General features: G+C 40.5%; 1 protein-coding gene across 1 annotated transcript in view; it reads right to left on the bottom strand.

The window, feature by feature from the left end:
• The window catches only part of nr3c2 (nuclear receptor subfamily 3, group C, member 2), a 144876-nt gene extending 118532 nt beyond the window's left edge, over positions 1-26344 (bottom strand). The window contains exons 1-2 of the mRNA XM_036574911.1: positions 25983-26344; positions 22103-23885 (exon numbers count right to left, since the gene is read on the bottom strand). Coding sequence (XP_036430804.1) covers positions 22103-23865 — 1763 coding nt within the window. The 5' untranslated portion in view covers positions 23866-23885; positions 25983-26344. The remainder of the gene's footprint in view (positions 1-22102; positions 23886-25982) is intronic.
• Between the last annotated feature and the right edge of the window lie 334 nt (positions 26345-26678).

Here is a 26678-nt window from a genome sequence, read left to right as displayed (position 1 = left end):
CTCATGACATGAAGTGAAGCTTTGGGTCCTGCACTGAACAGATGCCACAACTGCATTCAAGGGAGTTTAATAAGGCCAAAAAAGGAGCCTTTTAAACATTACAGCGTTGCAAATGCAGAACAGGGAGCTACTGGCCTTTTTCATATTTTTAGCTGCAGAGATTTGCCCAAACAGAGGCTGCTTTATTTGAAAGGCAAACGTGACATAATGATATATTGTGGCCTGCAGAGCCTATTTGACTAGGAAGCTGCAACTGTAACTCTGAACTGCCTTGCTGCCTTGCACTGTTAAGAGGCTGAGGACTGCAGAAAGGGGAAAAAGATCATTTGTAGGTTGATTAGTATGTTCTTACATTTGCAAAGCATGATGTGTTGTTTAATAATCATCATCATCATCAGCTGAGTTTATACAGCTCCTTTTCTAACTTGGAGGTTGCTTCCCAGTCAGATTCAAGGAAGGCCATGCTGCAGATTTAGCCACATGGCATTCTTAAAGAATGCATTGTCAGTGTCATAACAAAATCTCCACAACAGTAACTTTACAGGGGAAAGAATAAAACGTTCTTAACTTTAATGTACTTTGGTTTAACAAGGTTTTATTAATTTTTGCCCTATTTCAATATATATCAGTTCAGTCACCTTGACGTGCTATGAGCACTACTACTAGAGATGTCCCAATTCTGGTTTTTTGCCACTCAATCTGAGACTTTCAATGTTGAGTATTAGCCGACATCAATCTTGTATTTTCATAGATAATATTGCCACATTATACAGGGAAGTCTGCAGTTAACTCTACAGTAAATTTACTTCATTTTTACTGATGATTTGCCTACCAGTTACCTTAATATTCTGCAGTGAAACCACTCTATTTTTCATAAGGGAAAAGAAGCAAATAAAACATTTAATTCATTCAAGAGCAAAGACAAAGATGTAGGCCTGTGCCATACATGAAATTTTACCTGAATATCAATTTCTAAATAAATAACAGCTCCAGCTCAAACAAACAAACATTACTCACTGTTGCCCTCTAAAGGTGTAATAGCAGAAGTCAGAAGTTAGAACAGTTTCGTAAAAATCCTTGACGTCTCAAATATGCTTTCTTTTATTTACATGTGTTTCCCTCAACACAACAGACAAAAACACACCTAGTTCACATTCCTTCTGTTGTAAATGTAAACATTTGCTTGTGAAGGCTAACAACAGTGGAAAATAATTGTGGTCAGCTTGAACAAGTGCATTTAGCTCAAATAACTGCAATCAGGAGATTATGTAATAATTGTGACAAGCCTAAGAAGACCTTTCTTTCCTACATGTAGGCCTTAAGACGATACAACCATGCTCTTAAGAGTTAAAAAGGAGGAGAAAAGTTGGAGTTAGCATGCTACACTGAATGCTGTGCTGAGCTGTGTATCAGGAATAAGGCTTAGTCTTTCATTGCACTCTGGTTTCCCACACAGAACTAACCCGATACCCCGTCCAACGCCCACTTCACCCATTCATTTCACACACATGCACACAGCAGGTCATGTGAATCTTTTCTCACATGACAGAGGCCCTCTCAGTGAAGGAACAAGCATGATGGTGTTAAAGGCAACTGGGAAGCTCCCAGGCTTGGCCTACTGTACACATCAGGCCTCTATTAGTTAGGGGGCCTTGTTCCAATGGCTGGCTTTTAATCGGTGAACTGAATGTTTTTCTCTGACCAGCAAAACTCTCAGGCAGCCTACATGTGGGTCTGTATGTGGAAAAGAAATGCCTTAGCTCATCTCCTGATTGCAGTTTGAAAATCCCTGGTCATATGACATGTTTTGTTGATTTTCTAAGTGAAAATGAGTTAAAACATCCTCTACTGTGCAATAACTGCCCAGTTTATAGTGACTTGCTGAGTTTAACATATTGTAAAAAAAATAAATCTTGAAATATAGAATGTGCTATAACTTTTACACAGGCCATATTTTATGTTCTCCCAATACGTTAATTTCAGTAAATAAGCAATATTTGTGCATTGACGTGTGCAAATGTGTTTGCTATAGAAGATGTGCTACGTGAACTGAACAAGAAAACTGAGTCAATTTACTAACGATATTTCCTACTAAAATTAAGCCAGTGCTCACATGAGTGAGAAATCATTTGGTTCCAGGAAATCCAGGTAGTTCCTTGAGGTGACGCACTCACCCAGCACATTTTATAGACAAATAATCAGTTGTTTTTGCTTTTTAACCGTACATAAAACCTGTTTTACCGACCCCTTTCCGTTTGTGGGTGCAGTAGCTGGTCAACACACTTCCACTCTGACGCTTACGCGTCATGACACATTAGCCAAAGCTGGAGCGCTCTTTGCAAGTGTAGCGGAATGGCGGAAGAACTCTAAGCATGTGAAACATGTCAACAACAACTGGACAGGCCTCCTTTTCCTGGTCCAGCCGAAGCTGGCAGCACTGCCAAGCTCAGATGCTCAGCAGAGATGCCTTGTGCGGACCGCTGGACGTGTCCCAACACGGGGTTTCTAGAGTGTAAAAGCATTAGCCGCTGCGCTGACTAGCAGCAGTGCTAAAGTGGGTTAATGGGCAGGCCCAGCCATCCAAGCTGCACTTTTTTTTGTCCCATTTCGGGCCAATCGTTCACAGAGGGCCTCATAAACATTAGCGAGGATTTGGGCAGCAATGCTGAACAATCGCACAAACTGGGTCAGACAGAGTGCTCCACACACTGTTACCTGCAGTAACACACAAACACACATGACCCTGATGCTTCCTGACCTGCCCCTTTTACCCAACTGAATCAAGCTGCGGCCTTTCTCAGCTGCCTGGCTCTGACAGCACTCCAGTGGAGCCATTCACACAGCCATATCCTAACAAACTGTCGCACCAGATGTGAGCCTCAGCTATGCCTAAAGCGCGGATTAAACGTTCATTTGCATTAGTAAGAGTTATGTGTTGGAGAGTTTTTTCTACAGGAATATGCATCAAATCCGCATATTTTCTCTATTTCAGCTGAGCGGTTTCCCTTTTTTCCATGCGTTCTAACATGACACTTAATGCTAGAACACAGTGACCCAACAAACACTAACAAACACCCACACACCCAAACAAGTGGTTGATGTGTCATAACTGTGTGTGACTGCCGGAAGATGTTTTCCCCTCATTTGAATTGTTCTAGATTCTTCTACTCCATTTAGACTGTTCTAAAATGTTCTCACCTCATGTGGACTGTTCTAGATTCGTCTGCTCCATTCAGAGACGAATCTCTCCATTACAGAATGTTCTCCCCAATTCACTCTTCTAGAATGTTCCTTCATTCAGACTGTTCTTGAATGTTTCCCCTTATTCACACTGTTCTCCACTTCGACTGTTCTAGAATGTTCTCCCCTCATTCATATTGTTCTAAATTCTTCTTCTCCATTCACACAGTCCGAGAATGTTCTCCCTTCATTCACGCTGTTCTAGATTCTTCTACTCCACTTTGACTGTTCTCAAACGTTTCCCCTCATTGACGCTGTTCTAGATTTTTCTACTCCATTTCAACTGTGCTAGAATGTTCTCACCTCATTCAGATTGGTCGAAATTCTTCTCCTTACTGTTCTACAGGGAGATTCACTCGAAATAGGCCCCGAATATTCTGCTGTAACTCCTGATGAAGCAATCGGAACCAAAAAAATACGCTACATACCTTGACGTCTGTGTAATCGATTGCATTACATGCGATGCTGGAAGTGATCTCTGTTTTTTTGGCAGATACATGAAGGCGTACGGGGGTATGCACCCGGAAGTTGCAAACGGAGGTCAAATGTCACGACGGCTGTCCGGAGCCTACCTCATCGCTCTGACGCAGGGGCATCCTGGCTTTTTCGAGGCTCCATGTACTGAGGATCACATTGCATGTTGTTTCATTCAGATTACTTCGTCCTAGTGAGAGTTATTACAGAATATCTGGGGCCTCTTTCGAGTGAATCTCCGTGTAGAATGTTCCCCTATTCAGACTGTTCTACAAGGTTACCCCTATTCAGACTGTTTTAGAATGTCTTCCCCTCATTCACACTGTTCAAGAATGTTCTCCTGATTCATGCCATTCTAGAATGTTCTGCCCTCATTCAGACTTGAACAGACTAGAACATTCCTTCTTCACACTATTCTTCCCATTTAAACTGTTCAAGAATGTTCTCCTCATTCACATAATTCTAGAATCTCCTCCCCATCTGCACTGTTCTGGAATGTTTCCTTCATTCAAACTGTCCTAGAAAGTTCTTTCCCATTTACATTGTTACAGAAAGTTATCCCCATATTTACATCATTCTAGAATGTTCTCCCTATTGAAACTGCTCTAGAATGTTTTCTCTAATTCACACTGGTTTATTTTTTTCAATTCGTCAGCTTTCCCAGAACATTCTAAGATGCCTATAACATTACAATAAACACTAAACATTATAATTGTCCACTGGTATTTTTTGGTCTGGCCTTTACAGTAAGAAGTAAACATTTCAGAATCTACTATTTCTATTCGGAGATGTCGTACCTGGACCAAAGGGGTTGGACTGAGACCCATTTCATATTGTGTTAGGTCTTGCTAGGCTTTTGCCAATAAGCCACCCTAAGCCCTGCCCCGTGGCCCAGAGGTCAAAAGGTCAATGCCTTTTTAAACTGCTGTTTAGTGACCTGCAAAACGTGGTCAATTACACATTAAACACCACATGCTCTAGTTCTGTTGGTCAGTATCTCTCTCTCTCTCTCTCTCTCTCTGTAGTCCTCAGCCAAGGGGGAGTTGTATCTAGAACATTCCGATTGGAATTGCAGAACAGACTCACTGCTTAACAGTGTCAGACCATATAAACCACTGTCTCTCTCTCACATTCTCTCTCATTCTTACTCGATTTATCTCGCTGTATCTCTCTTGCATTGCATTTATTACTCTCTCTCTCTCAACCCCCAACGTGACTGAAAAAGTCTCCACAAAGAGAAAGTTAGTGAGTGAGTGAGTGAGTGAGAGAGAAGCAGACAGAAAGGAGCAGAATAAAGGAGGCAGTGATGGCAGCTGAAACAAAGCACAGCGGTAAACAGAGACTGGTGCCCTGTGCCAGGTACAGTGCAGTAAAACGTGGGCCTTGGCAGGAAAGACCACAGCCAGGTCCATGACTGCGTATGGGGTGGGCACAAACAACACAACAGCACAACACAGACGCTGGCTCCAAACACTGACTGAAACTATTCTCACTCTGAGCTAATAATACATTTGAGGGTGTCACAAAGCAAACAGCTTAAAAAAAGCATCTAAAACTAAAGCTGCAGCGATTAGTCAGTGAAGTCAGTAGTGAAAAAATGCTGCCATTAGTTTTTACTGTAAACTTGAAAACTTTTACTTCAATACTCTATAATACTCTAGAAAGTCAATTCATGCAAGCCTGAGTCATGTTTTAGTCTCTGAGTACTGAGTCTTTAGTAGAGAATTTTAGTTCAGCCTTGTTATGAGCTGCAGGCACTGTATTGTACAAAAGTAAAGCCCTAAAAACCTGTCAGGTTCAACATGGCTTCAAATTACCGAAGCCCTAAAGGGCCATGAATTTGCCTTGTTTTTTCACTCTGATTTTCCATGAGAATTAGTTATTTTCATTTGTTTTCTTAAGATCTCGCAATATGTATGTCATTATCACAGCAAAATCAATGCTGTTTTCTTAAGATTTCAAGATATTTATCTGATTATCACATGATTAATTTTGTCGTGATAATGATCAAAATAACTCAAGATCTTCAAAAACAAATGAAAACAACTTGTTATCACAGAAAAACAGATTAAAAAAACAAACATCCAAATCCATGGTCCCTTTAGGGCCTCCATATCAAATAGTGAGCTACTCACTATAAACAAACCCTTTAGTCTGAAGAACAGAACTGAAGTGCTACAAGCTATAAATACAGTGTTAAGATGAAAGAGGCAAAACTACTTGAAAAAAACTGGTTAGGCCGTAGTTTATCTAACACATAAACTAGCTAGCCAGCACACTAATCCAGCTGAAGCTTCAGTACTTTTTAAGTTAAGGAATGTTTAAAGGAAAATTTGTTTGTTTAAGAAATGTGTGTTTTTTTAAGAAATCTGTAACTTACTAAAATTTCAGCTAGATTACCTGGCAACTTCAGCTAAATTAGCCATTGCAGTCAGTGCATATTTACATATGACACAAACTGTCAGTGCGCAATATGGAAAAAATACAATATCAGGGTACTTCAGGATAGATAAGAATCACAATATTTAGTTGAAATGTGGTAAAACTGGTTATTTTCCTGTGTTCGAATATCTCATTACTCATAAAAACAAAATACTGCAATACTTCAACATAATATTTTGTAAGTATTGAATTATTGTGATAATTCAATAATTCAGTTAATTATTTCATTATAAACATGAAAATCATGATTTGCCCAGAGTGAATGTTTGAACATCCAGTGATGAAAATAGGAAACGGTGGCTGTACATTCCAACCAACAAGTGTTTATATCATATATACTGTCAATGGTTCCAACTCTTTCTCAAGGCTGTAGCTTCTGACTTTACAGCTGCTTTTGTTAGTCTGCTGCTTGTTGATTTATCGAGAGGTCTTTCCACCACAGCCTGTTGAAAGTGCTTAAGGTATCTCTTTGAAATCCACTTAAAAGCTGCATTTGATTGAGAGGGCTATAACTGCGGAATTCTATGCAACTTACAGCACACAAACAGCTGGGTTTCAGCCTGCACTGCTATGGATGGTTCACGCAACATCACGGACTTTTCTTGGTACATGTATATCATAGCATTTTGTTTATCTGAGGTCTGATAAATTACAAAAGAGGAAAAGAACCAGTAATACCACATTAACAAAAAAAAATCTTTAAAAAATTCTGAATGCAGTGATTTTTATTCAACTTTTCTGACACTGTGCTGAACTAAATCCATAAAAAGGCCTAATTATACTGTCTTTTTAATGAGATATGCAGTTGGTCTGCCTTCTTCAAGAATTGATATTCCCGACATACTCAGAAAAGCATACTGTAACATAACTTATCATGATAATGATAAATATTGCCCACTCCTAACTGAAGAAGTGCCTAAAACGAATGCATATGGATCTGAAACTTTTTCCAGCATTCCTCCCTCATTCCTAAATCCTCTCCCTCATTACAACAGTACATCCAGAGTAGTTTGGAGATGTTATTCCAGACTCTGAGTGTTATGTTCTCACACCCGTGCCATTCTCACCCTGTTTCCTGCTGGTGTTTCCTCTCCACGGTCTTGTCTTTGAGACTCCTCTTTGGGCGCATGAACTTGATATAGTGTCTTTTCTATAAAGAGCCATCCGACACCTGCCTGTGTCTTTTTACCTGCTGGGTTAGTGTGTCATTGACAACTCCCCCCTGTTGATTTACGACCCCAACGCCCTAGAGCCCAGTTACAGCAAGGGGAATGTGTTTTTACGGCCTTAACTCAAGAGCCGACACACAACGCGCAAAGAATGTGCGTTTGTTTCTGTCACATAAGTGTGGGGGCGGGGATATGTGCGCTTTCTAGGTCACATTCAATGCCACAGTACTGCCCTTTCTGAAAGATTTATCAAGTACATTCAAAAGTGCGGTAACCATGTTTATGCATGTGAATGTGCGGTGATGTAAAAATGCACTTGGAAAGTTTTGCTCGATTTCCGGTCTCTCTCCTCTCCCTCGTTTAATTGAGGCAGACTGAGCCTGACCTACTTTGCCAGCAACCCATGCGGAACAATTAACGTGTTTTTTTTTTTTCTTTTTTTTTCTTCCTAGTGCTTTCATTAATGGCCGCTGTTTCCGGCTGTAAGGGTGAGTTTTTTGCACGCCTGCTTCGCTCAGCCTCATCCATGGAGGAACTAAAACACGTTTAGCAAGGAACAAAGAGAAGCTCTCCAGCGTGAAACACTCAAGCAAAACCTCCAATTAAACATGAATGATCAAGTTGTGCTTTGTTTTTGCATTCATGCACAACCAACTGTATGAAGCGCAACCGTGAGAGCGAGGCTTCCTTAAAGAACGGCAGCTCGGATGCCCTACTGACACACATCTATACATACTGCTGAACCAAGCACATTCACACATCCATATTCGCAGGACTCTCAAACAAAATAATTAACTGTGATTAATCACATTTGCTTGTGTAGATAATTGTGATTAATCCTGATTGTCCTTCTTGATCAAATTGAGCCTACAGAAAGATCCTTTCTATTTAAAAACCACACTATTTTGTTATAGCTTCATGAGTGGACAAAATAAGCTTCATCTGAATGTATTTATGACTTTCAGTAATTCAGTAACACTAGTCTCATAGTGTACACAGGAAACATAAACATGAAATCACATGACTTTCAAAGAGTGAATGCAGCTTCCAATTTTCATCACAAGCGTCCAGTGACAGCAACAGTGGTTGCATGTTTCAAATAATAAGTGTATATATCATAACTACCATATATACAGTAAACTCCTCCGCAAAGTACTAGAGGGGAAGTGTAGTTTCCAAATTTGCTATTGCTTTTATTATTTTGCTGCTTATTGATTCATCCATATGCCTATTTTGACCACTGTCCAGCATAATCTGCTAAAGATGCTGAAGGCAACCCTTCAAAAGCCATTTAGAACCTGTATTTGAACAAGACAGCTGCAATTGATTTATTTTAATAGTTAAAAACACCACAGATAAATATATTGTGCACATACATTTAACCACCTAACATATATTACACATATACTGCACATATATTTTTCATGTGAGCAATATGAGCAAATATATAATTTTCTTCCACATAGGTGCTCTTTTCATCTGTATGTTAGCTTTATCTATATGTATTTACACTGGCTAACTAAGTGAAAAACATAATTTATTTTAGGTTCCCAGTCTTGCAAACAACACTTCTTCTTAAAGAACAAATGAGCAGAAACCAGAGCAAAATTACTTCTTTAGTTATGAGGCTAATGTAGCTAACAAGCTAACAAGCAGTGGAAGCTATCCCATCATTTAGCATCATTGTGTATGAAAATAACAGAAAAGTACTGGACTATACAAAAATACTGTACAGACTGTATCGAAGAAATCAGGCTTCAAGAAGGCTGCTACTTTTGCTTTTAGCTATGCTAACATTCATTTGTTGATTTCATGGCTAACAGGCAGAAATCACATAAGCAAGACTATTTGAGACTGCTAAACAGCTCCACAAGGGTTGAGGTTAGTGTGTAATGATTTAACTCTGCAATTAGTATGATAAATGACAACATATTAGCTTAAATGCCTTGTTAGCTACATTTGCCTTGTAGCCCCTGCTCAAAACTAACAAAGCAATCGGACATTAAACATGTCTTGGCTGATTGACATTTGAGATAAGGGATAATTGTGATTGAGATAATTATGTAAATTTGAATCCTGGCTGAACTGCTGGTGTTATTTAATGCAGCTTGGCTATGCTGTGAGTGCTGAAGCAGGATAGGCAGTGTAGGTTACAGTTCTCAGTCTGAGAGATTCTCCCTCTACCTCACAGAAATGTGGCGCAGTTTCGCCAAGCAAGAAGTTCAAACGAGGACAGCCATTCTGAGCCCAGATCCCAAGCGTGCAGGAACTACACTTTTATTAGTGTGCCAGCCCAGTGCTGTCTGTGAGTGTGTGCACACGTGTGCGTGTGCGTGTGTGTGGAGGCATGCGCACTAAGCTCTAAGAGAATGTGGCACTTTTTTCCGTAACAGCACTATCACTGTGCCACAGTTAGTTTGAGGGTGGTAATTTAAGTTGAGAGCCATTTTTCAGGGCTAGACTTGATTTTCTTTTCAAATAAATCTGGGCAAAATTTCTATCACATCAGTCTGAAGCCTCTTGTAACTTGAACAAGAATAGAATGGTACAATTCATATTTCACTTCAAGTATTTGTGAGCAGTTTTATGAACAGGCAATAGACATGAGGCTTATTTTATGTAGATATATTGCTTACATATTTTAAAGCAACCTTATTCTGTGAGTACACTTTGACTGTATCTTTGCCCTTGCTAACTTTTTTTTATTACACTTTATTGTATCTGGCCATATTCATGCTGCAAATATGATTTACACTGCAAATAAATCTCAGCAAGTGACATCATCTTAAATCTTAGTTATATCTAAAGTTTCTCATTCTGTATTCTGGCTTTCGTAAGAATATTATAAAATTATTCAACTAATTTCTGGATTTACTTGTTTTAAGTCATTTTAAATAGAGAAATTGCTTTCTATTGGCAATGATTATGCGGTAAAAAAAATATCCAATAAGACAATTTTGCTAGATAATATATCTTAAAATATGTTAAAATGTCTAGAAATGAAGACTAAACAACTATGGCCATCAGTTGAAAAGCTCCAACAAAAACTGCCAAAATCACCTGTAATCAAACTCCTTTACTTTAACTTTCACTAAAAGTTAAGAACGTTTTTTTTTGTTTTTTTTAACAGCGACGATATGTAAATGTGCTGTAATCATGTTACGGCTGTATTCCAGGTATCAGTTGAAAAATGAGTTGTTTTGGAGCTTTTCAACTGATAGCTGTAGTTGTTTAGGACTTTCTGCCATTGTTTAAAAACTCTTTAACTGTTATTGGCATCCCTCGTGGATGCTCATTGTTTTAAAAGAAACAGAAGTTTGTTGAGTTGACTCATCAGCTGGCGTCCCACAGAAAGGACTTTCACAGCTCGCAAATCACTCCTGGACTGACACTTCAGGATGTTCTGATGTCGCAGTGACGAAAGTAAATATAGGCCACGTGCTTAACACAGTCACTCCAAGACCGACTGACGTGTTTGGCCTGACCAAAGCCTTTGATGATGTGATCGTACCAGTGCGTGGCCTAACACGGACTACAAATCCACAAATTCTTCAGTTTGAAGTGATAGTTCAGCAAAAGCTAGAATAAAAATCTCTCCCTTACCCTAAAAATGGTTCATCAGCCAAGATATGTTTGGTGTCTGAAGTGCTTCATTTTTGGACTGACAGTACGAGTCTATGTTATTAATAAGTAATCAAAGCTTATATTCCACTGATTAGCACTGTAGGCCTAAAAATGGCTGCCACAACTGTTTAAGCTATGTGGAATGTCCATTTTTATAGACAACATTTTGCCATACAGTCAGCAAACACGTTTTCATTTACTGAAAGTGCCAAACTTTGTCTGAAATGCAGCTGATAAGTGGATTGTTTCTGTGCGTTCAGCAATTTGGGGTATTTTAGGGTGATAACGTTTATAATGAAATTTATGGTGAGGAAGAATCAGAATGGACTACTTTCTGTTCTATTAAATGGGGTGTAAACTCGACTGCAAATAGCAAAATTAACTAATGATTCTAAAGATAAGCATTAACCAAAGTGGAAAAAACCTTCTTTGCTTGATCAATATAAAGCAGAAGTTTCTGAGACAGTGGCATAACCACTGCAACGTAAACAACCCAGAAAGTGGCAGGCTTTCTTTCGCTTTAGAAGCTTTTATTTTCTGGCAGAAATCGGATTTGAATCTGAGGGAGATATGGAATTACAAAGGTCTGAAGGCCGCAAGAGAAAGTCACTGTGTTTATAACACGTCATTGTCAATTTGTTGAAAAATCTCTGCTTCAGCTTTGCTCTATATTTTGCGCAGTCTGCATGCTCACAGTGCTCTTCTTTAGACTTCTAACATCAGATTTTATAAGGCGTGTGGATGAGGCTGAGATGGTGGATGATTTGTGCATGCAGTTTACACAGTCCTAAATGGTGAGGTATAAGCTTTAATACTTGTTAATTATAAACAGCTTTATAGCTTCAGCGTAAAACTTAACAAACATGTCTTAGATGACTGAGTACATTTGGAGAAAGAGGAAAATTATATCCATTAGATTTTTTCATTGAACAATTGCTTTTAAACTGCTGCTGTATTATAAAAAAAAATCACTGAAGAAGGCGATTACGTAACTGCCTGCAAACCCAAAACAAAAAATGCATCTCAGGTTAAAAACCTTCGCTTTAAAAACTAAATTTACTTACACAAAAAGCAGACACTCGCCAAGGTGAAGCAGGTGTGTGTGTGTGTGTGTGTTTCCACCTCGGCCCTAAACGAGCCGCAGTACTAGCCCTGCCTGTAGCCATCATGTACGTACTGGGCAGCTTCTGCGAGGTCGAGATTTAATTGGATATTAGTATCCTGCCGCGTCTGAATTAATCAAATCAATGCCGTCCATTAATTTTGTAGAAGAACATACAATTAAGAGCTTATTAAAGCTCTCTCAGGGATATGCCCTTTCATCTGACGGAGGAACATTGAAATTTGGCCCGCTTCCAGTGCAAAGCGTTCCCTTCCTCCTGCCTGGCTGCTTCCTCGCCGCTGTTTCCTCCGACACGGCCGCTCTGGCTTGGAGAAAAAACTCTGCACATGCACACACATACACACACTGTGCTGGGTTACATATAGAACGTATACAGCTCACAGCTGTGGCTGCAGAACACTGAAGAGTTTTTATTTTGACCTACACTGCAGAAAATGGTATCTTGGCAAGTGTAATCATCTTATATAAAGTCAAAATATCCAATACTTCTCTCTTTGAGATTGTTTTAAGACTACTGTAAGATCAATTCACCTACGCTTAGACAGTTTACTTGTTTTATGTAGTGAAATTGTCATATTCCTTTGGCAAATAAATTTGTTTCTTGAAAAAACAATTATGTGCATTATTTCTCAAAATCAGCCAACGGAATAAGACACTGTCAACGGATTTCACTTGAACATCTGCTGTTATAAATAATACACAATTCATTGTATTTACACTTATATTGTTTTAAAGGGATATTACAATTTAAAGGAATATTACATTAAATTAAAGGGATATTACAGCCTAAACCTACCATTTTATATGTTATTTGTCATGCTATATAGTACTCTGTGTAGTGTAGTATTGCATCCCTCAGCCTCACTGGTTTGACAGAATTCACGACTTTGTATCATTTTCATGTTTCTACCCATGACTACAATTCCCAGCATGCATTATGCAAACATGTCATACGACCACAGCGATAAAGAAGATCTTAAAGCTTAGCATAACCACTGGTACAGTGACTAATGAATGAAGACATGATATCCGGCTTCCCAGCAGTAAGTTAGCTATCTGGCTTTCTTCTGCACTAGCCAGCTAGCCGGAAAAAGCATCTCAAACAGCCCACCCTCAAGCATCGGCCTACAGTGCTTGTAATCTTCCTCAAACCTTCAAAGCACATCATCAGACGGGGGGTTTTCTAGTCTGTAAACTTAAAATCTCACTCTAGAGACTACTCTGGCACCACTGTAAGGGGTGAGTAGGCATGTTTACAACAGATGTAGTGGTGTAGTTACATTTTTCATGTTGACCGGAGTGTCCATTTAAGTAAACCAGTCCTGAAATGAGTTTAAACAGCTATGTCCATTCCTACACTGCACACTCAATGTACACATTATATATGCATGTAGCTATAGTATGCATAAGGACTATACAGAGTATATATATTTATACACTGCTGGTGCTGTGGTATGCTGAAGACTACGGCGACAGGTTTATGACAGGTGCTGTAAGGTATATTTAAGACTTTTTGTAAATGTATACAGAGCTGTAGCTGCTATATACTGAAGACGGTAGATATAGTTTTAGACTTACTGTAGATGTGGTGCTTTAAAAACACATATACGAATATATTCAGTGCCATAAGCATGCTATAGCTGTAAACGTACCGTCAAGCAGTTGACATGGTCTTGTCATATACACAGCTCATGGCTAAGGTTCAGGATCAGCTAGCTTACTCTCTAAATGTGCAGTCATAATGAACCGTAGCCCACACATAATGTCCTCAATGCCCAATAAAACCAAGCCGCTAAACATAGCCTAAATAGATTGGAACAAGATTTAATAGGGGGGGAAAAAATCACAAGTTAATCCTGCACATAAAAGTAGGTCGACTTGTAATAGTGTGTTTTTTTAACATGTATTTATTTATTTATTTATTTAATAGCCACATAGCGATTGTAAGATGGGAATACGGGTGACGAAAGAGAATCTGCCTCAACGGAATACATATTTTCAACCCATAATAACACACGGAGCACGATAGAAGGAATAATCCGGAATAATCTCATTTGTTCAATGCAAATTTAATAGGTTACGTGAGGGAACAGACTCAAAGGGGCATGTAAGCTGCATTTTAAGGAAAAGAAATTACAGAAAAATCCCAAATCTCTCTCCTTCTCTCTCTCTTTTGAGGAAGAGCTTTCACATTGAGTCATCAAGGCTCCTCCGATGAGCAGACACTTTTAATTAAAACCATTCCCCTGTTTACCACAGAGCTAAACATAGCCAGAGAAGGGAAAATAAGGACAGAAGTGTCCATGGGTTTCAAATATATTGATTGTTGCCTTTCAAAAGAGACAAACTAGATACAGGAAGCAAATACACGTAGCACATGAGCGAGCGTTTTCACCTCATGCTCTACTGACAACGCCATCATCAAGTAGTACACGGACCATTCTACTGAATTAGTTCAAACTGTAATCCCATAGAAATAATAAAATAAATACACAAAAGATTAAGGTATTCACACCTTTATATTTAGATAATCTAGATATTCACAAGGATTATGTTATTATTTATTTAACCATAAGGCATTAATTGAGATAGTAAGCTAATATATATACAAAATCATCATTATTGGATTTTAGTCCAAAATCCAAGTCAGTTAAAAGCCCAAAATGTGTTTTAAACTAAAGACTTCAACCAATATGGCAGAATGATCCATACAGGGCTGGGTATCGAAATTCAGTAGACGTGTGGTACCAACAACTTACTTCAATACTACCAAACGCTGAAAGATTCAGTATCATTCAGTACCATATATCAGTACCTAAGTGGTAAGTCTTAGTCTCAAGATCTAGACCACTGATTGGCTGTTGAAATTACATTCAGTATGCATGTTAATAACGTAAGAACTTATTGGTTGGTCAGCAGACTGTTGAGGTCAGTAAATATACCCACTTCCAGCAACTCACACACATTTCTGGTTTAGACCACACATACTTTTGGTTTTGGTACTGGAAAAAGTATTGTTCAGAAATCAGTACCAGAATCAGGTACTGGCATAGACGTTGGTAATTTTTTTCACAATACCCAGACCAAGTTGTGTATCACTTACAGCAAGGGGTGGGAGGTAGACAGGTTTAAAAGTGAATGAAAAAGTAATGTAGCTCTAGTGAATATACTGTCCCATGATGTGCGTTTTGTCATGTTGTGGATACTACAGGTGTAATGATGCATATATTTTCAGGTTCAATATATTTTCATTTCCAATTCTGGGGTCAAAATTTGATTTTATTTTCAACATTTTGTGTTAAAAATGTCTTTTTTTACAAAGCTCTAATTATATACTACACATACTGGTTTGGCTCACATAAATAAGCTCTCCAACAGAACATTTTCAATGGCTTCCATTCGACTCTTTAACAAAATAAGCCCCAAAAATCGCAACTCCTAGAAAAAAAAAGCCCAGTCATTTTAGAGTGGGTGTGGCCATAGCATAAGCCTTTATTTTTTTATTGTATATCTTAGTACCATATTGATATTGTACAGTTAAAGAAAAATATCATGATATGATTTTTAACCGACATCACTCATCCCCACTTGGAGTGAATATCTCTGCAAACTGAACCTTTTTTTCTCACGATCCTTGTTAGATCAGACATGCTGTAGCTTGTGGCTGCGCTGCCATTCAAACGTGACCCTTAAGCATGTACAAATGTGAACTGATGAGAGGCCTGACACTTCTGCCCTTTCATGCATTCACACGTCTGTCACAAAAAATGATCCCGTTATAGCGTGCTGTGGGTAATTTACAGGCCTGTTGTTCAAAAAACACACCGCTCATGCTTTTGGAACAGTGAATGAACAGCTGAAATGAATGACTCTTCTCCCCCACCGCAATGTCTGCCTCTCCCTCTCTTTCGCTCTCTTCCTCCCTCTGTTTATCTTTTCTGAGCTATTACATAATCTGTGACTGATTCAGTAATGCGTGTTGTTTAATGTAGATATCAAAGATCTGTGAGCAACAAAAGGCTTCTGTAATACATCTGATGGCCCGCTGGATGAGGGACGCAGGAGGAGGCAGAGGAGCGATGCTGAGAAAAAAGGAGAGATGAAGTGAAACTGAGAGAAAGGGAAGGAAGAGGGGGGTTACAAGTGAGAAAGCAAATATTCAAGAAAGAAAAGGAGAGTGAGAGAGAGAGAGAGAGAGAGAGAGAAGCATAATCGGAGAAAATGAGAGAGACAAGCATGATCTGAGAGAAAGAGAGAGTGAGAGAGAAGAGACAAAGTGTGAGAGAAAAAGAGAGAATTTAAAAAGGCAAAGGAAAAAGTAAGAGATAGAAAGAGGAGAGATAGAGGCAAAAAGTGGGAGAGAAAAATAAAAAGAAGAAAAAGTAAAGAGAGTAAGTGTGAGCAAGAAAGATAGTAGAGATAAAAGTAGTATAGAGAAAGAAAGATAGTGCAGATAAAAGTAGGAGTGAGAAAGAAAGAAAGAAAGAAAGAAAGAAAGAAAGAAAGAAGGAGAAGGAGCAGAGAGAGAGAAAAGAGAAAATAATAAGAGTAGGCAAAAGCAGAGAGAACAAGCGAGATAACAAGAGAGAGGCAAAAATACGAGACAGAAAGAGAAAGAAAGAGAGAAAAAGAGGGGGAGCAAAAATATGAGACAGAAAGAGAAAAAAGAGAGCGCGAAAGAGAAAATAGAGAGAGAAAAAGAGAGTGAGAGAGATTTGTGTGTGTATCTAGGCATATAGCGCCGCGCTGTAAGCTAGCTGAAGCCAACATGGCATTGGGCCACCCCGCCTCTGACTGTCATCCAGTGTGACATTCTAGCTAAGCTGGATCTCATTAGACTGAGGACACGTCTCTGATCCGTCGGCAGCACTCTGACTCCCGCCATATGGGTCGCCTTCAAGGTAACTGCCGTATCATTCCCCCCTTCAGGCCCTGTTATCCGCTCCGGGTGCTAGTTGCCCCTTAAACCTCAGGAATTGCTGAATCAGCGCCACAGCCGCTCCGGGACTAGCCCTGAGTCTGATTGCAACAGATTGCGTGGTAGAAGTGGCTACATACTGCCACGCTTTAGCGGCTGCAGTCCTTTAGCGTTTTAGCTCTGTAGTTTAAAGGCCCCTGGCCTGCCTGTTGCAGCGATTCCTGATCAGTGATTCATTTAAATGCTGATCTCTGATCGGCTCCACTGAACTTAATCCTTAACTTAGTCTTCAAAAGAGGAATTTTACAACAAATAAATTTTAAGGGGTAGTTTTTGTCCACATTGGTTAAAATTCAGGAGCACTTTATACATTTTGAGGTTAGCAGTTTACTCACAACAGCAGAACATGTACACATTACCCAGCATATAGCCTAGATTTTATTTCCTACAGAATCCAACAGAATCAACACAGCAGAAACAGATACTGTCCGTTTTAATAACACAAATAATGTCAACTATGCATTTTAAAGGGTTAAAAATGTTGAAAACTTTTTTTTAAAGTAAAAAGAAAGGTTCTGTTTTAGTCTCTCACTGCTATCACTCACTCATATTTGGCTCAGACTGTGGTGCCTATTGACCTAAACCCAGCAAAGTCATGCAGCCATAACGAAAAGAACAATCGAATTCATTATGTCCTACACTCAGGGGCTAATTATTCTTACTGTTAGGCCTTTTTGAGCACATGGATTTCTTTTAATCATGAGTCAGCAAATATTTCCCATTCAACAAGACCAGAATTGTTTAGGAAGAGAGGGTCAAATAAGGTAATACAGTTAAGAGGAGATTTGAATGGGATGCCTTCATTTACATGATTCCATTCCCTTTAAGCTGCACGCAAAAACTGTCTCACCATTTAAATAGCATTGGGACAGCTATGTAAATGGCAAATGTAAATAATCTGCCACTGCTCAGTAGCTATAGGCCTACACAAAGTACTCTTACAGCTACACGGTGGGAATCATAGCCTTCCTTCTTCAGTAACACAAAACACTTAAAATAGGGTGATTTATTTCATATAAATGATGAAATGTACACACTCTGAAAAGAAGGTTCTTCAAGAGTTCTTTAGTAAAGGCAATGGTTCTATTTAGACTTCTATATAGATCCATTTCATGCTTAAATGGTGCTTTGCATGGTGAAATGATTCTTCAGACTGATGGAAAATGTGTTGTATATGGTTCTTCTAAACTTTCTGAAAATGGTTCTATCTAGCACCAAAAAGGGTTCTCCTGCTGTTACAACGTTAAGCTTGTGACAACAGAAGAACCTGTTTTCCCAATATACAACACATTCTCCATAATCTGAAGAACTATTTCACCATGCAAAGAACCACTTAAGCATAAAATGCTTCTATAAAGAACACATAGGACTAAACAGAACCATTGCCTTTACTAAAGGACCCTTGAAGAACCATTCTTTAAGTGTATAGAAAAAGACTGACAGGACTGACAGACAAAACTATCCTTTAAATTAGCAACAGTCATTATTTAGTCAAATTACAGCTAAATAGACGGTTAAGAGTAATGTTTTATCTTATGGTGCAGTGCCTTCAAAAGTGCTTTCGGTTGGGCAGCTACACTTTAAAAGCTCTTTTCTGCTACTGGAATCATTAGCCGGCTTTAGCGGACATGCATGACTTGCTAATGCTATTTTGAATGAGTGCCTGGCTAACTGTTTTGGAGCACATGAGAGCTAGCGGGCTAGTCTCATAGCAATTGCTCTCTTCCAGAATAGCATCAAAGAGATACACATTCCAGGAGACACTAAACCCATCACATGTTCAGTCTTACTCCTCAGTCAGCCTCACAGGCAGAAAGGCAGACTGAGTTTGTACTGTGATGAAGTAGAGGTGGGTGATGTAGCTAAAATGTAATATCACAAAACTTTTTTATGATACAAGATGTGTCATGATACTTATTTTTTTTCTGACATGTGGTAAGCTAGGACAGAAAAAGTAGTGCTCACACACTGTGCTGCACTAAATTCAATAATACAAGACTAATTATGCTCTTATTATGCTCTTTTAAGTACTGATGATATCCACAATATTGCTGCTATCGGAACAAAACCTCATATCTTCATTTTCATCACTTTTCAGTTTTTGACATTACATTACATGTAAATGAAACATGCCAAAACTCCCCGGAAAACCGCCTGGTTCCATTGACTTACATTAAAAGTAAAGTGTGTTTTTTCCTTCTCCTGTAAAGTTACCATTTTGGAAATACAAGGTTTTGTTCAGAAAAGCATACTGTGACATAATTGATCATGATAATTATAAATATTGTCATATTGCCCAGCTCTATTTTATAGCACAGTTGCCATTTGTAGCTTCGTTCAAAGCCACTGCTACTGCTATGCACAAATGTAACCTCACAATAGCATTGGCTAGCCAGTGCAAATCTTACCTTTGATGTAGTGTTAGCCTCAGATGCCGACCCACATGAGGATGAGTGTCTGATATCTATAGTAAATTAAGCTGGTCACTACTATCGGGACTTTGTCACTTGCATTCCGATTGGTTATCTGCATTGCCTGTTTTTGAAAACAGCCTTCTAACCGTCGTGCTAAAACAATGGTCTGTGGTTGCTTTGTTTGCTCATCAGTCAAACGCCCTTTTTCTCTCAAAATAGGTGGTTCTTGTCGATGTCATGGGACAAAACGGACTGAGAGAATACCTTCGATTTTAGTGCCTGACCCCTTGATTAGCCAATTAAACTATTTATTGTGAGGTCTTTGGTCAATCTGCTAGTCAGTTTAAGACTACCCAGCAGACCTTTGGGCCGGTAACTACAGTAGAGCTTCAGTGGGCGCCGTGCATACATGGCTAACTACACAGACGATATTATTTGTAATATAGTAGCAAGTATTTTTACATGTTATTATGTAACATAACATAATAAGTAACACATAATGATATCGCGAAAACTGGCTACAGCCAGCTAACATTTAACTTTAAACATATAGAAGGAGTGTTGGAAGATGATGATTTGACAATAAACAAAGAAATCTGAAACATGACGGCAACGTGCAGGGCAGTAATAGAGTGAGTGAACCCAAACGAGTCATAGGTTTACTCAAGTCGGGGTACTTAAACATTTTCCACAGAGACACTTATTACTGCATGATAGCTCAGCTCATTTGTACTGTAATATCAATGTGCTTACATTAAAAATGTTCATGCTTGGATATTGTATCTTGCATCTTTGTACTGAAAAGGCAGTGCTGCTCTCAGATCAGCTTTCCTGGACCGATCCTGGACTGCATGGTTTAACATAACCCTGCTGTCTGAACAAAACCTCATATCTCCAACACTGTAACTTCACAGGAGATGGAAAACCTTAATAGTTAGTTAATACAACTAGACTTTTTTCCAAGTAATTCTGTACCATTTCTATTGGTCTATTTATCATGAAATTTAAACTCTGGAGTAACTGGAGTGTTCAAATTATGCAACAAAGTAAAAAAAAAAAGAAAATGGAAAAAAGTTTTTTCACAATATAGCGGTAACAGCTAGCAGTCATGGTTTGATTGCCAGGGAGCACATATACTGATTGGGCTGGAACAAATGAAGCCCTTCCCCTGTACTGTAAGTCATTTTAGATAAAATGATTGTAAAAATAGTGACTCATACCTGATCCAGCTCATCAGTAGCTGATGAGATGAATCAAGTATATTAGAACTGGGAAAACTAACTGATGCCATGGCCCTGCAGGGCTTGGAGTTGGGCTTTAAAGCATTGTCTAAGACTTCCGGCAGCATGCAAGCTCATAAAAATTATGCAACCTGTACATTTATGACTTCAATAATCAGCAGATAGTATATCGGATCAGTTGTCTGCCCAGAATAGTACAGGCGGTGGCAGGCCAGTACTCAAACCCACGTACAGTACCTTATCTTTTGATTCAGTGTAAACAAAGTACTGCTCTGCCTTGTGCTCCGAGATTACATAACCACTTCACATAATATCCCAGCAATGGCCCAGATGCAAGCTACTTTATGGCCGCCCTGTTTTGTTTTATTTTCCTGGATTCTAGTGTTGCCTTTTGTAACTATTGACCACTGAAGCGCTGGCCGAACAACTGGGTCAAAGTAAAAGGTGTGCAGCCTCTGTTTTACCCTGTTATATTTACGTTCGTTGACACTGACCTCCCCCCTTTCCCTCTCTTCCACTGTTTGTTTTTATTTGGGCACTCCACCCTGACTGTTTATGTCGTTGTCTCTGCATAGCAAAAAAAGTGTGTCAGCAGGTGTTAATTATTTATGATGCAGCTACATAATGAAAGCCATAAACCCATGAAGTAATACATTTGTATGGCAGAGGGTTTCTGTGAAACCTCCTAATAAGCGTATAATAAATAGTTACACATATAGACCAAAACTTTGCTTCTATGAGCCATCACCATGATTATAGACCATAAAGTGTTTAATAACAAAAGTCAGTATTTGTATTATGGCAATTAATTATTTAAACTAAAAAAACAAACATATTGTTGTTAACCCATCACCCAGAATGATACCAGCCCAAGTCTAAACAGAACAAGTACTACAATATCAATCTACTCCTCTAGCTAAAGCCAGCTTCTTTCTAACTCTTGTTTCTATGTGTGTACATGCACGATCTGTTTTTTGTTGCTCTCTGACAGTTTTACTTTTGATTCTCTGAAATATTTTCCATGAAATTATGCTATGCATGTGCAAAAGCTTAGGAATAATTTTTCATTTATGCAAAGTATGCAAGCCTGAAAAGAACTCAATATTCATACCTGGAATGCCAAAATAAATTAGACATACCAATTTATAGGACTTCTTTATACGAAGACTGAAAAAAATGTATCAAAACAGCCAATAAAACACTACCAAGCATTTCACAAATATAAGTGTCATAAAACTATCTGAAGCACATGATTATGCAGGCAACAAAAATCACAACCTTACAGAAACTGCTTGCAATGTGAATTAACAGCTACCTTGTAACTGTGTAATATATGCCACCACTTTGTCACTTCATATTTCTCACATAAAAAAATCCCCACATTTCCTGCCCCTTACCTTGCCATGCTGTCTGAGAGGCAGCCGGGGCCCGGGTAGCCGTCTGCTCGGGTGGACAGGGGGCCTTGCGACAGGCCTGGGCGTGTTTTCCATGTCTCCATTAGCGCGGTAACTGGAGAAATTAGATTCAACAAGGGGTTTGTCTGGTCCCGCACGTCGTGCCGCGAAAACGACATTGTTCCTTGAGCTCCGATCTGGTAATGAAATGAATGTCCACCTGAATTAACGCCAACAATAGCCGACGCGGGCACGTTATTATTCTCTTGGTAATAGCTGCCATCATTGGTCTCCTGTTTAATCCCCTTGGGCAGGTCATTGTTAGGAAACACACCAGGCTCATAGTTGCCATTAAGAGAAGAAATGGGAGGTCCCAGAATCCCAGAGAGACTGTATTCATCGATATTATCCCTCAAGGTCTCTGAGCCTGGGAAGAGCCCCATGGGGTGCTGTGTATGTTCACCATAGCGCGCGCTTGTGCAAGTCATTTCTCGGTTCGGCTCAATCTTAATCTGAGAGATAAACGGTGAATGTGACATGTTGCTTTTGCCACCGCCCAGACACATACTCCTGTAATCGGTGTCTGGCTCATTCTTAATGTACTTGATCATCCCCATGGAGTCCAGGCCTACGTTAAAGATCTCCCCATCTATGTTCTCCACTTTGGGGAACTCAAAGCCTTTGAAGTCAGGCTCTCTGACCTCTGGACTGTGGACATCATTCTGGACTAAACCCAGGCCGCTGGGTGGGCTTGAGACGGAGAAGCTCCTGGAGGGGTTTCTGGGACTAGACATGGCCATGGAACCCGCAGTGGGCGGACTGGACATGGATGGCCTCTGGTTGCTACCGCTTCCTGTAGGGCTGGACACGGACGACCTTATGTTGGTGCTGCAGGACGGGGGCGTCCTCACGCTTCCCATGCTCTGAGGGCTTGAGATGGGCGATTTCATCACGTTTAAGGGGCTTGCCAGTGGTGGAGATCCAACTGTGCTGGATTCTACTGGGCTGCAGGTGCTGGAGTTGAGGCGGTGGCCTGGGGCCAGGCCTGAACCGAGTGGACCCAAACTTGCTGGGCTGCCAATGGAGGGGCAGCTGGCGCCAAAGTAGGTGGGACTGGTGGTGGAAGTCACCATGTTGTTTCCAGTAGGGCTGGAGATGTTGCTGGAGTTTTCAATAGGGCTGGACAGAGCCGTGGCCAGGGCGGAAGGTGCTGGCGCAGTGCCTACGACACACTCCCCATTGGAGAGCTGAGACATGGTTGGGAATGGTGTTGGTGGAGCTTTCAGATTGGGGCTCCCCACAGCTCCAGATCGATTGTCCTCAATTCCTTGGCCACACAGAGGGTACATTTTCGCAGGGCTGCCCTGGCACCCTGCAGCAGGACCCTGCTGACCAAAGGCAAATTCAGCCTCTCTGGCAGCGTTCATATACAGGCCCATAGACTCAGCAACCGTTTTGGAGAGCTCTTTAGAGTCTGCTTCTGGTTTGCGGTTGCGAAGGGAGTTGTTGAATGCGGGCAAGCCGAGTGGCTGGTTCGGATTCAGCCGAAGTATCAGTGCCTCAGCCTTCTTTTCACCGCTGTCCTTACAGGTGGACACTGGGGCATTGGATGCACTGCCTCCATTCACAATGTCCATCAGGACATCACTGTTCATTAGGCTGCCCTCCTCTGCCGTGCAGCAGAACTCCATAGATCTTGGCACCTGGGCCCATCTGTTTTCGGTGTCTGTACCTTCGTAGAAACTTTGGTATCTTTTGGTCTCCATGCCTGGATCATTTGATAAACCTGTCAGGTGTAAGAAAGTTAAGAAAATGCGATTACTTTTGGGTGAGAATATACATTTTTTCTTTTTCTTTTTGATCGGCATGTGCTAAATGTCTTTTCTCAGAATGTGTTAAACATGGTTTTCATTACTAAACAGCTGTCTTAGGACGACAGATGTCAACAAAAATGCTAAATGTATTAATTAGCTCATCTGAGAAGGCGAGAATGCGTTTTTTATTTGTTTTTTTATTTTTTTGCACTTTAACAGTTTTGTTAGTTTAACACAAACAATCCACAATGCAATACACAGTCCTATGCAAAAGTTCAGGCACGCTTGCTGAAAAAGACTTGAGCGTGGTACAAATTTAAATAAATTCATATAGACATATTTCCTCAGATTGTACTGCATAGTTACCAGCACCATATTTGGGTAATACTTAGGACCACTTTTAAAAGACTCATACACAACACAGTGTCAATCATAAACAAGAGCCATTTGGTCACGCAAAGAACCATGGTCCTTTGAGTTGTCGTGGTTCTATATATTAACCATTGCCTTTATTAAAGATCCCTCAAGAACCTTTGTGGTGTAATTACAACAATAATACAAGCCACATAATAATTTGAATAGTACAAAGTTTTAACCTCTTAAATCCCCCCCCAAACCCCTTAAACTATTCAGTTCTTCAGCTTAAGACTTATTATTCAGTAAGTGATGTACTGTGAAACTAATATGTAAGTTATGTAGTTTTAGAACTATGGCCTCACATAGGGGCCCCTGCAGTTGCAGCCAAGAGGCTCAGAACAAAGTTGACAGCAGAAGTTTAGAGCGCGGCAGTGTGCGCGTGCTTGTGTTAGTGCTCCAAAGTCGGACGAAAACAAGTAGGAGCCGTCCCGGGTTTTTTAGGGGAGGGGCTGGAGAAACCACCACAGATCAGCGCTCTCTGCCTGAGCGACATGCATCATGAATGCGATGAGACAGTCAAAAAATGAATATAAATATATAAATAAATAAATAAATAAATAGTCTCGTGCGTGCAGGCTATACGTCAATAAAAGTTTAAATCACAAGTGAGCGTCAGCGCTGAATGCATTTTAATGTCTTGCATTTAATCGCGAGCTGTTGCACAGGACAGTACGACTTTAAACCCATGACGTAGTTTCTTACCCAATTTTTTTTTCCGATGTGCTGGACACGAGCAGACCGACCGTCGCCCAGAAGTTTATTCGCTGCTGTTTACGAGGCTCGTGCACACAGCATTGCTTCCAAATATAATAACAGCAGGCGATATGCACGCCGCACGTGAAACTTTTGCTCAGTTTCCAGTGAAGCAGCGCGGCGCTGCACGCAATGCCGAGCAACCTCCGGGCTACTTTTCCACGCTTGTGACAGTGACGCAGTTGATTATATCGCAAACTCCCGCAAACGGGGGCTCGCAACGTCGATACGACGACACTGTATGCAACGCGTTATGGCTTGCCGTGTGAGCATGCATGCGCTGGCGCCCGATTTTGACCGCGAGATCGCGCAGTAGCAGCGGAGGGGGAAACGGTGGCGACTGTCAAACGGCGCGGAACGGAGCTGCCTTCCTTCGCAGCGCTCCGCTGAGCACCGCGTCTGTTTTCTCTTTCAGTCTAATGCAAGCAAACAGAAAAAAAGTCGTGCGCTCAACTTGGAGTCGCACTGAATCAGCAGCGAACTTGCACATCAAATCAGTGCAATCCGCGCAAAAGACGAATGCAGTACTGACTGAATGCGAGCTGATAGAGATGCACAGCCAGTGCACTGGAGCCGTTCAAAGTTTAAAGCGGCAGACAGGACCGCTTTCTGTTAAATCCAGCACAAACGGACGCTTTTGCAAAGGATGTCAACACGACTGGTTGAGATGTCAGGACTCTTATAACAATGTTATTACAATATTACGCTGCTAGGACCGTTGTTGTCACTTTAAAGTGCGGTAGCAGTGCAAACAGACCTCCTCAGCGATGCAAGCAAGTTCCCAAGCTCAGCTTCAGCTCCTAAACACGACAAGTTAAACTCGAATGCGTCCCCCCAAAAAAGCAGACTTACATTTCACATGACACCGAATCTACCGCTGCGGCGCGCGTCCACTTTACCTTAATTAAGACATCCAGGTGCTGTCAGGTGTCTCCGTCGCTCCGTTTAATCCAACAGCTGAAGTTTCTCCTCCTGTTTCTGCTCCTCTCTCTCTCTCTCTCTTTCTCTCTCTCTCGCGCGCGCGCGCTGCTCGTCCACTAGTCCACTAGTTTGAGCTCTGTGCTGCGCACATCACGCGCTGGCAGGAGGAGGAGGAGGAAAGAAAAAAAAGAAAAGAAACAAAACGAAAACAAAAGCCGAAAAGATCCTGTCAGCGAGTTTCGGGTGTCGTACACATGGCTCGAAAGGGTTACTAGCTCTTTATCTGCGCGCGAGTGTGTGTGCGAGCATGCGTTGGGAGCCTGGCGACTGCAGACTGCTACGCAAAAAAAATAAAAAAAATGCCCAGAGTGAGCTACGTCATCGGCCCCTCCTACTGCACCGAGTGCAATGGGGAAGGGGGGTAGATTGCGCGTGCACGAGACGAGCGAGGTTAAGAAGGTAACCGTCAGGCAGGTAAGGCGAGTATGAGGTGTTAGCGATTAACGATGCGACGTTCGATTCAGTTCACAGACCCGATTCTTCCGGATCGATGATTCGAACGTTCGGTTCAATCTAGTTATTGATTCTCCAGCTCAAGTTAACTGCAGTGATCGTAAAGTTTAGCCATGCCAACTTTATTTTCATCTGTCTGTGAATATTTTCAATCTAGTAAA

The sequence above is a fragment of the Colossoma macropomum genome, unplaced genomic scaffold (genome assembly GCF_904425465.1).
Source record: "Colossoma macropomum unplaced genomic scaffold, Colossoma_macropomum, whole genome shotgun sequence".
NCBI lineage: Eukaryota > Metazoa > Chordata > Actinopteri > Characiformes > Serrasalmidae > Colossoma > Colossoma macropomum.
This window is presented reverse-complemented; position numbering and strand designations above follow the sequence as displayed.